At 43.0% G+C, this 10,282-nt stretch overlaps 1 protein-coding gene across 3 annotated transcripts in view; it reads left to right on the forward strand.

The window, feature by feature from the left end:
• Nucleotides 1-7,987, forward strand: part of loxl2b (lysyl oxidase-like 2b) — a 40,102-nt gene extending 32,115 nt beyond the window's left edge. For all 3 annotated transcript variants that reach the window (XM_086111265.1, XM_086111264.1, XM_086111266.1), the window contains 6 exons: nucleotides 657-822; nucleotides 2,109-2,349; nucleotides 2,703-2,818; nucleotides 3,587-3,723; nucleotides 3,804-3,915; nucleotides 6,418-7,987. In XM_086111265.1, the coding sequence (XP_085967391.1) occupies nucleotides 657-822; nucleotides 2,109-2,349; nucleotides 2,703-2,818; nucleotides 3,587-3,723; nucleotides 3,804-3,915; nucleotides 6,418-6,488 (843 nt within the window). In that variant the 3' untranslated portion in view covers nucleotides 6,489-7,987. The remainder of the gene's footprint in view (nucleotides 1-656; nucleotides 823-2,108; nucleotides 2,350-2,702; nucleotides 2,819-3,586; nucleotides 3,724-3,803; nucleotides 3,916-6,417) is intronic.
• Nucleotides 7,988-10,282: the final 2,295 nt, after the last annotated feature.

Genomic DNA, 10,282 nt, shown 5'->3' on the forward strand with positions numbered 1-10,282 from the left:
GCGAACTCAGTCTTATCCCGATTGACTGTGGAAGGGAGCCAGTGTACACGCCAGATTGGTTGCTGTGGTCAGTCACAGGGCACATAGAGACAAACAGACATTCACACTCACATTTATGCATTCTGATCATTTATTATCAGTTTGCAATGAAACGAACATTAATATTTTGGGGATGGCGGGCAGGCAAATGTTATCAAGAAAGCTTCATGCAATGATTTGAAGTTTTTGACTCTGAGGCAGATTTGGCATTCATGCTTCAGCGTAGTGACTTTGCCAATTTTTTGATATTTTTCATCAGTGATTCGATCATTTCTCGTTATTTCGGTTAATCTTATTTCAAGTTGAGCACACATTATTACCATTGTTAACCATGTCAATATTTTCACCACCTAAACTGTGCTCAGTATGGTAAAGAACACATTGAATATTTTATTAGTTTAGGTATGAGGTATAAGTAGTATTGGTGTATATTCATGAAAATAATTCCAAGCACTTCCCATTTAATTGATTATACGGTGTGTGAGAAACACAATGCTAAATTTAGTTCAAATGTCACTGCCGTGCACCAAAATGACCCAGAGATGTGTGATGGTATGGTTTTTTTTTTTTTTTTTTAAATCTTTCTTTTTAAACCATCATGTCTGTTTTCTCAACAGGAAACATGGCACTGGCAAGGCGAGGTGAGTGCAGACAGTGTGGTGATGAGTGGAGTTCGCTGCTCTGGTACTGAGATGTCTCTGTCCCACTGCCTGCACCACGGAGCCCACCTCAGCTGCTCCAAAGGAGGTGGCCGCAATGCCGCAGGAGTCTCGTGCTCTGAGAGTAAGACACTTTATTCTTTCGTTTTTTAAAAATTATTTTTTAATATTTTATTTACGATTGACGATTCAAATTGTCACCTATTTGCATTCTTTTTTTAACTCATCCTCTGTTATTTGGTGAAAAATTCACCTCTTTACCGTTTAAAAAAACAAAAGCCAGGACAGGGGTATGTTTACCACTGTGTTTTATTACCGGTACTTTTTCTTTTAACAACACTCAATAAGCATTGGGGAACTGAGGACTGTCGAGGCTTTGGAGGTGAAATTTGTCATATACAGTACTCGCGGCAAGATGTATTCCACGGATTTATATACGAATGGAGTATAAATAGGCCCCTCGCAGTTGAAGCCAGAGGGCAGCCATCTTACATTGCCACTGCGACTGACACCTTCTGTTATTTTTTTCACTAAAAACATTGTTATCGGTGTCTGTTTTTACGCTGGGATACCAGTGTGGAGTCATGAGAGCCTCTGAAAGAATCAACTTCTCCATTTAGTGGCTGCCTCTCCAGCAGCGCATATCCCTGTACCCACATTCTTGCTGCTGGAGGCTGTAAATTTCCCCAGTGTGGGACAAATAAAGGATATCTTAGTATATCATCTCACAAGCATGAATTGTGGCTGACAATTTTTTTTCTCCCAGACAACGGTAGGCCATAGACGGTTTTTGCCATTGAGACAAAAAATGTAAAACGGCATGTAGAAATCGACGTGTTCAAGTTCGGCGGACTTGTTAGATGGCCGCTGGTGACTTCACTTATTTCGGCGGCGAGTATGCAGCATTGTTATTCTATTCCTAAATCCGTAATGCTGAGTCACCATCCCCTGCGAATAGCAAGTGGCTTTCCTTATAATCAACCAAGTTGACACGCATCCTACATTTGATTATGTAAGCACTTCCCGTATACCGACAGGAGGGTGTTACACGGAAATTTCGGGTCTTGCTTGACGGGTGCAGTTCGATCCAACTGAAAAATGACTCATATGACACGCCGCACAAGCTGCGCAGGCAATGCCACACAAGTCCGTTTGACTTCAAATTAAATGACAAGACCGCACGATGAGGCGCTCCCATACCTGGAATGAATGTGCTTTACAAAGCGCGTGAAACCAAACTTGCTGATGATGATGTACCGTACCCTTTGGCTCCACTTGCGATTTTGACAACAGCGGACTCCAACTGGGTCCGTCTGACGCTCGCTACGGCACGTGTATCCCATCACGCGTAATTGTGTAACTCGGTCCGTGCACATCCGTTTGCTTCAGCCTTCATTCTTGTGCCACCAGCGGCCCCTGACCTGGTGCTGAACCCTCAGGCGGTGGAGCAGACCACCTACATGGAGGACAGGCCCATGTTCATGCTGCAATGTGCTTTTGAGGAGGAATGCCTGTCCACCTCCTCCAAAGAACTGCCCGCCAACTCCTACCGCCGGCTGCTGCGCTTCTCCTCCCAGATCCACAACAACGGCCAGTCCGACTTCCGGCCTAAAGCTGACCGACAGTCTTGGGTGTGGCACGACTGTCATAGGTCAGTTCCTAATTACAGACGTCTCTGTTTGCTCTATGAGGTTTGAATTGTCTCTGCCATGTAAACCTCCACGCGAAACGTTTTTTTTTTTTTGAGTGCGGGAAAAACACTTATAACCTCATTCCAAGTTCCTTTTTTGATTTGCGCGGCGAGAAGTGCACATTCTTGTGCCCCTGGATTAACCTTAAATTGGAAGCAGGAGCTTCTTAAAAATACAAACCAATTGTGGTTTTTTTTTCCCCCTCCAGGGTTTGTGACTTTTGTTAACAACGTTTGCTTTGATGCGGGATATTTTTCTATTCACAGTGCTACGTTGGAGCTTTGTTGTTAAAACTCTGTGTATGTGTCGGTAGGCATTATCACAGCATGGAGGTGTTTACTACCTACGACCTGTTCAGTCTGAATGGAACCAAAATAGCAGAAGGACACAAAGCCAGTTTTTGTCTGGAGGACTCCGAGTGTGATGAAGGTAGGAATATTATCTCAATAGGACTCTAAATTCAGATTTATACTTTTGTGGTGATTTTTTTTTCTGAAGATATTAATGCCGCACAGGCGCAAATACACAGGAATGGATGACGATGTATTAAATGTTGTGACATAACAAAATCTACTGATGAGTTGATGTGAGGGATGTCTGTAAACTTGCATTTCGTTGAAAATTCTAAAAAATGACCATAGCTTTGAATGTGACTGCGAATGGTACTTCTGTGGGAGGTGAGATAAGCTGAAGACCGGTCCAGGGTGTACCGCTTCCCCAAAAATCAATTGGGATAGTCTACAGCTCATTAGCCTAATGAAGCCAAGTAGGATAGGAAATGCATGGATGGATGGCTGGATAGAGGTGCTGCCCCCAAGTGGCCAAAAGTGCTATACCGCTGCAATTTCTTTTTACGCTTTTTGACGTTGAAGAAAAAAATTCATTTAAAAATGTCAAGTAACCCAAGAGTGTTTAACATACAAGCAACATAATTATTAAGAATTTATGCATGCTTATTTCAAATAACGTCTGTTTCTTGAGTGTCCTCTTTGGAAACATATTATGGTTACTCAAGGCGATTTTTTTTTTTTTTTTAGATTTGGTGTCTCAAAAGAAGCAAAAAAAAAAAAGGCCAAAGAAAATGCCCAATATGCACACAAAGTTTAAATATCCTCGCTGAACCGAGGTCTTGTGTGACGAATGCTGAAGTTTGGTGTGACTTAAGTGGCATATTTTTTTTTTCTTGTCTTCTTGCAGGCATTGAAAAAAGATACGAATGTGACAATTTTGGAGAGCAGGGCATCACTGTGGGCTGCTGGGACACATACCGGCATGACATCGATTGCCAGTGGATTGACATCACTGACATAAAGCCTGGAGATTACATTTTCCAGGTAAATTTCCTGCCCACCTTTGTCTCTTCTTATATTATTGTACGATTAAAAGAAAAATCCTTCGCACATCCTTTTTATAGATAATAATCAATCCAAACTACGAAGTGCCAGAGTCTGATTACACCAATAACGTCATGAAATGTCGATGTCGATATGATGGTCATCGCGTGTGGATGTACAGCTGTCACAATGGTAAGTCCTGGAAGATATTAAAATTATCTGTTGTCATCATGTAAGCTTCAGAAGTCTAGGAGGATTATTTTTGAATCCATATCTTAATAAATGCATGAAAGAAAGAGATACTTCCCAAACTCTTATTTTTTCACTCCAAGAAAGATTTGTCACTTTGTGCCGTGTAGTTTTTGAATGATGCCAGGAAGACAAATGTAGCGCCTCCCCCGCCACACTTTGATGTTAAAGTAGTACTTTCATGTCTAATGTTATTTATCGTTGCAGTAGTTTGTGGCGAGCGTACTCATTGGTAGACTTCCATCTCACCAGATGGAAGTCTAGCAGATGCCGCATGAGTGTATCTCATTTTCAGGTACATGATGTGTCCATAAGCATATACGGTATATATATATATATATATAGTACTAAATTAGAAGACATATGCGAAAATAACTGGAAAATAATAGAGCTATTCTACTGGAAGGGTGCAAACTGAACGCAGTTTTACGACCACGATACAAACTATAATCTCTTCTCGCAGGCCTCGCACTCTTGCACAGACCTTCACCACAAGTTTTGGGATAAAGTAAACCAATTATCCCTGGAATAGAAAAGGTCTTACTCCTCCACAAAAGCATTTCAAATTATCCTGCGGTGCCTTGAAGCAGTAGGGAGGTAAACAACCCTTTAAAAAAAAAAAGAAAAAAAATTCAAGTGACACACAATTCTAGCAATGAAAGGAAGAGGGGAGGGCAGAGGTCGTCCCTCAAGGCTGAACACTGAACCCGGCCGACCTCGGCTGGCAGTAACGGTTTGTGTGGCCCTCATCATCCTTTGTGTGTGTGTTGAACAAAAAGATTCCGCTCAGTGTAAATAAGAGTTCTCATTGAGGGTTTACAGAGGGGCAGCAGCCCGGTGGTTAGCGCGTTGACCTCACAGTGCAGAGGTACCGGGTTCAATTCCAGCTCTGGCCTCCCTGTGTGGAGTTTGCATGTTCTCCACGTGCCTGCGTGGGTTTTCTCCAGGCACTCCGGTTTTCTCCCACGTTCCAAAAACATGCATGGCAGGCTGATTGAACACTCCAAATTGTCCCTTGGTGTGAGTGTGAGCGTGGATGGTTGTTCGTCTCTGTGTGCCCTGCGATTGGCTGGCAACCGGTTGAGGGTGTCCCCCACCTCCTGCCCCAAGACAGCTGGGATAGGCTCCAGCACCCCCCCGTGACCCTTGTGAGGATAAAGCGGATCGAAATGGTTTACAGAGGTGGTGCGCTCACCTGACTCGTGTGGGTTCACTTCCTACTCGGTGCCCGTGTACATGTGCATCTTGAATTGTTGTCTGTCTCTAAATGTGCCCTGTGATGGAAAATATCCAGGGTGCGGTCTGCTTTTCGTCAGCTGGGATAGGCTCCAGCTTGACCCTGTGACCTCATGACCCTGAACAGCAATGGCAGCATAGAACATGGAGGAATGGATACATTATAATTCATTTGAATGAATCGATTTATAAATGGCATACTCGTGTTGTCCTAAGGCTAAACTATCATCATTTGGATCAGCACCCAATCCAACCCCTTGGAAAAAAAGATTCCCACATCCAACTTGATGTGTGCATTGAATTTTTCGCAGCGGCAATATTACATACCGTATTTGCCGCACTAAAAGGCGCCCTGGATTATGAGGCGCACCTTCAATGAATGGCTATTTTGTAATTTTTTTCATACATTCGACGCATCGCATTATAAGGCACAATCTACAATGCCTCCACTAGATGGTGCTACGCTCCTTCCATTCAACTCTAGGGGCGTTGATGACCACCTCTGAAAAGCGTAAATTAAGTATTACTCTACTTAAATGAAACTACGGAAATTGAAAATAAGGAGGAAGGAAATCACAAAATAAATTCTATATCCCCCCCTACAGAATTTATTTTGTGATTTCCTCGCTTGATTTTCTTCGTAGTTTCATTGAAGTAATCATTAATTTACGTTTTTCGGAGGCAGCCCTGAACGTCTCTCAAGTGGAACGGAAGAAGAGAAGGCATGGAGACGGACAAAGGCGTACCTGTATTTGTTGAGACTGTTTTAAAAAACAACACCACAGCTCTCCTTTTTTAGGAGCCGCAACAAAAACCTATTCAATAATGCAGCGACACAGTTCACTGAACCAACAGCAAGTTGTAACGTTGGAAGCATTACCGTAATGACCATACACAAGACGCACCGGATTTTAAGGCGCTCGGTGAGCTTTTAAGAAAATGGAAGACTTTTTGGTGCGCCCTATAGTGCGGAAAATACGGTGTGTGTGTGTGTGTGTGTGTGTGTATATATATATATATATATATATATATATACTGTATTATACATGTATGCTAATGTTAAGATGAACCAATAAAATGCATGGTGCTCACTATATTGCTCATCAATTATGTGAAATTCCTCGAAGATTGATCTCGAATATTGGGATGGGATGCAAAATAAGGGAGAAGAAAAATGAGTTGATGGTGTGTCTGTGCTTTTTTTGCAAGGTGGCTCATTAAGCACTGAGACGGAGCAGACGTTCCCGGGACTCCTCAACAATCAGGTCACCCATAGGTAAAAAGCCACCAGCCAAGTCACCCTCCAACAGGGAGAAGCTCTGAAGCCCACAGCCACTACACGTCTCCGTCTGGGGTGCATACCTCCTCCCCGAAAAGAAAAAAGAAAAAAAAAAGAAGAAGATCAGCTCCAGCTCCATTGTTAGCGTCCTGCCTGCAAGAGAGCTGCTGCTGGAATGGAATTTGATTCAAAGTGCCATGAGGAACCTCTTTGTGAATGTGCAGCGCTGGAGAAAAACAACCTCCTGCTGGGTTCTTGTTTGAAAGCTTGTGTCGTTTCATGTCGAGGGCTCGGTGACTGCGAGGGCTTTTTTGGGGGGCTTTCGGGCCTGTTGTGCCTCCTTCCACATGTTTCCCAAATTGACATTTTTCATACAGTGAGGCGACTGCGGTTACGCCTGCGCCCAAGCGAGAAGAATCAGTCGTCAAAGCAAATCAATTCCTTATTTGCCTTGGTTTTCGTTTCTTTTCTATCACCTTCGTTCCATCTTCCAAACCTCTTTGGGTGGTCCACCAACATACACAACGAAGACAAAAGTATTGGGACAACAGGCCTTTCACACGCAACAGGAGCTAATAATATAGGAAAGCGTGGAGTCCGCATTGCAGTATATCGGGGTTCATCCCCATCCATTCGCCCAGAAGACACTTTCAGGGGGCACTGCTGCCGGATGAGAAGGTGTCGCCCAAGATTGGTTCGAGCTCATCCCAAAGGTTTGATGGAGTCGATGGCAGGGCTTTTGAAGTTCCTCCACGCTACACCTATCCCATGATATACAGTACCTTGATGGACCTTGCTTTGTGGACTGGGGCATGCTTGCAAAAAAAAAAAGGCCCTTTTCAAACACTGCACTCATGAAAATCATAGAATTGTCCGTTGTCCCAAGACCTTTGTCAATTTCAAAGAGCGAGCGAGAAGAAGAGGGGGGTGTTGGTGATCTGAGTGCTCACGCTTTGAAAGTGGTTCACTACAGACTAAACTCAAATGGTCGAGAAAAATTTCAGTCACGTGTGAAAAGACCTTCATCCACAATAGATGATGACTCCCTGTTGCCAAAAGCAGTGAGAATCAGGTGTGGTTATTTGATTTGATTTGAATTTGTATTCAAACCGTGCTTGACAGTGTAAAGATGTTCCAGAGCCGGAGTAGAACATCCTTGTGGACTCTTAAGTGTGCTGAATGATACCCTGACTCAAATCTCTCCCTATTTAAAGACTCAGAACTGTGGATGGGTGTAGTTTCTTTTTCCGTAACTTGCTGTCTATTTAATCAGGTTTCGCTTTAGTGCTTCTTTTAAAAAAATGTGGTTTGTACAATCGTGTGTGTGAATCCCATGTTATTGTACTTTTTATGTTCGTGGTGCTATCAAACTGGCCCTCTGTTTTCTGAGGGTACAGTCTGTGTTTTACAAGCTACATTATGTATACTAACAGTATACTTGAACAAAGCGTAAGACATTTGCGTTATTTGTTAAAAATCTAATAAAGATACGGAGCAAACAAAAAATGATTGTTGCTTTTCATTGATATTTTCCCTTCCGAAGGACATATTGGGGTAAATATTGAATTTTCAATGACAAGAATGACCACTGTGTGTCCACTTACCAAGTTCTGCGTTTCAATTTGGCAACGTCCACTCTATTCTTGAAAATTGTCTGCCGCTCGAGAGCATCAGTCCGAGGAATGAGACAAATAACTGCAAGTCATAAAATGGTGCAAGACTGACCTCACGTGGCCACGTACGAATATTACATTCTTTTGGAGACACCGGTGGGGTGCACATAAAGGGATACTTAGATGGGCTGAAGATTGATTGACATGTATGTAATAGGTCTGTCTGTAAGCATGACGTTAGCACTTAAATTAACCCCCTAAAAAGAATCTGTAGTGAGGTATGTACTTAAAAAAATAAATAAAATTAAACTAAAGCCACTGAGCTCCCCCCCATCTCAGCTTGTCCACGTCTTAGTAGGGAGGCAAGCATTGTAATATTGCTTCCTCCTGGCTTGGTTCGTCATGTTCTGTTGTCACCTACGGTCGACTGGTTAGCACGCTGACCTCACATGCAAAGGTGAAGTGTTCGATTCCAGCTCCGGCCTTCCTGTAGGGAGTTTGCATGGTCTCACTGTGCTTGCGTGGCTTTTCTCTGGGTTTCCTCCCACATTACAAAAACATACGTTCAGATATGAAAGTCTTCCGGAATTCCGGATTTTGGATTGGAATGGACTGTCCATCCATCCATTTTCCGAACCGCTTGATCCTCACTAGGGTCGCGGGGGGTGCTGGAGCCTATCCCAGCCATCTCCGGGCAGTAGGCGGGGGACACCCTGAATCAGTTGCCAGCCAATCGCAGGGCACACAGAGACGAACAACCATCCACGCCCACACTCACACCTAGGGACAATTTAGAGCGTCCAATCAGCCTACCATGCATGTTTTTGGAATGTGGGAGGAAACCGGAGCACCCGGGGAAAACCCACGCAGGCCCGGGGAGAACATGCAAACTCCACACAGGGAGGCCGGAGCCGGAATCGAACCCGGTACCTCTGCACTGTGAAGCCGACGTGCTAACCACTGGACTACCGGGCCGCCCTGGAATGGACTGGATAAGCTTTATTGAAATTTAATTTAAATTTCCAGAGATGTGTTCCTCGAGCCGGTCCTTGGCCTCGAGGACCGTGTTATTTGTCAGGGTACGTGTTATTTAGACTGAGAAAAAAAAAGGATATGATATACATTTATGAATTAATGTTTTAGTGCAGTAGTTTCTTAATGTGAAGTAAATCAACACTCAACAGGCATGACATGGCACGGAAGACAAGTTGAGAAATGACTTTGCATAGAAGTCAATCACTGAGTGCAGAAAAAGCGGTAATCTCTGCAGTGATAATTTTACAGTTTACCGGCAGCGAGTCCCAGGGACTCGCTGATCAGGAAAGTATGAGTCCCATTATGCATTGAGAGAGTCCCAAATTTTGAATTCTGAAATGGTCTACTTATTCAATTGCATATGATAATAACACAAACAACAACATATACATACAATTATAAACAAATGTTGCAAAAATTTTAATAATTCAGGAGCAGGCCTGAGGATTTCGGCTCTTTGAAGTGAACGATGAGTCGTTTTTAGATGAAAAAAACGACCATGTAGAGGAAGGTGTTTTTAGCCCAAAAAAACCGACCGTGTATAGTAAGGCGTTTTTAGACGAAAAAACCCCACCATGTATGGTAAGGGGTTTTTCGACGAAAAAAACGACCATGAATAGTAAGGCGTTTTAACAACAACAAAAAAAAACACGACCAATGTATAGTAAGGCGTTTTTAGACGAAAAAAACGACCATGTGTAGTAAGGCGTTTTTCGACGAAAAAAACGACCATGTGTAGTAAGGCGTTTTTCGACGAAAAAAACGACCATGAATAGTAAGGCGTTTTAACAAAAAACAACAAAAAACGGCCATGTATGGTAAGGCGTTTTTAGCCGAAAAAAACGACCATGTATAGCGCGGCGTTTTTAGCCCATAAAAAACGACCATGAATAGTAAGGTGTTTTGAGCCGAAAAAAACGACCATGAATAGTAAGGCATTTTAACAAAAAAAAAACGACCATGTATAGTCAGGCGTTTTTAGCCGAAAAAAAAGACCATGTATAGTAAGGAGTTTTTAGCCGAAAAAAACGACCATGTATAGTAAGGCATTTTTAGCCCCAAAAAAACGACCATGTATACTACTGCGTTTTTAGCCGAAAAAAAAAACGACCATGTGTAGTAAGGCTTTTTTAGCCCCCAAAATACG

Source organism: Hippocampus guttulatus, chromosome 5 (genome assembly GCF_054856545.1).
Source record: "Hippocampus guttulatus isolate MCC_2025c chromosome 5, RoL_Hgut_1.0, whole genome shotgun sequence".
NCBI lineage: Eukaryota > Metazoa > Chordata > Actinopteri > Syngnathiformes > Syngnathidae > Hippocampus > Hippocampus guttulatus.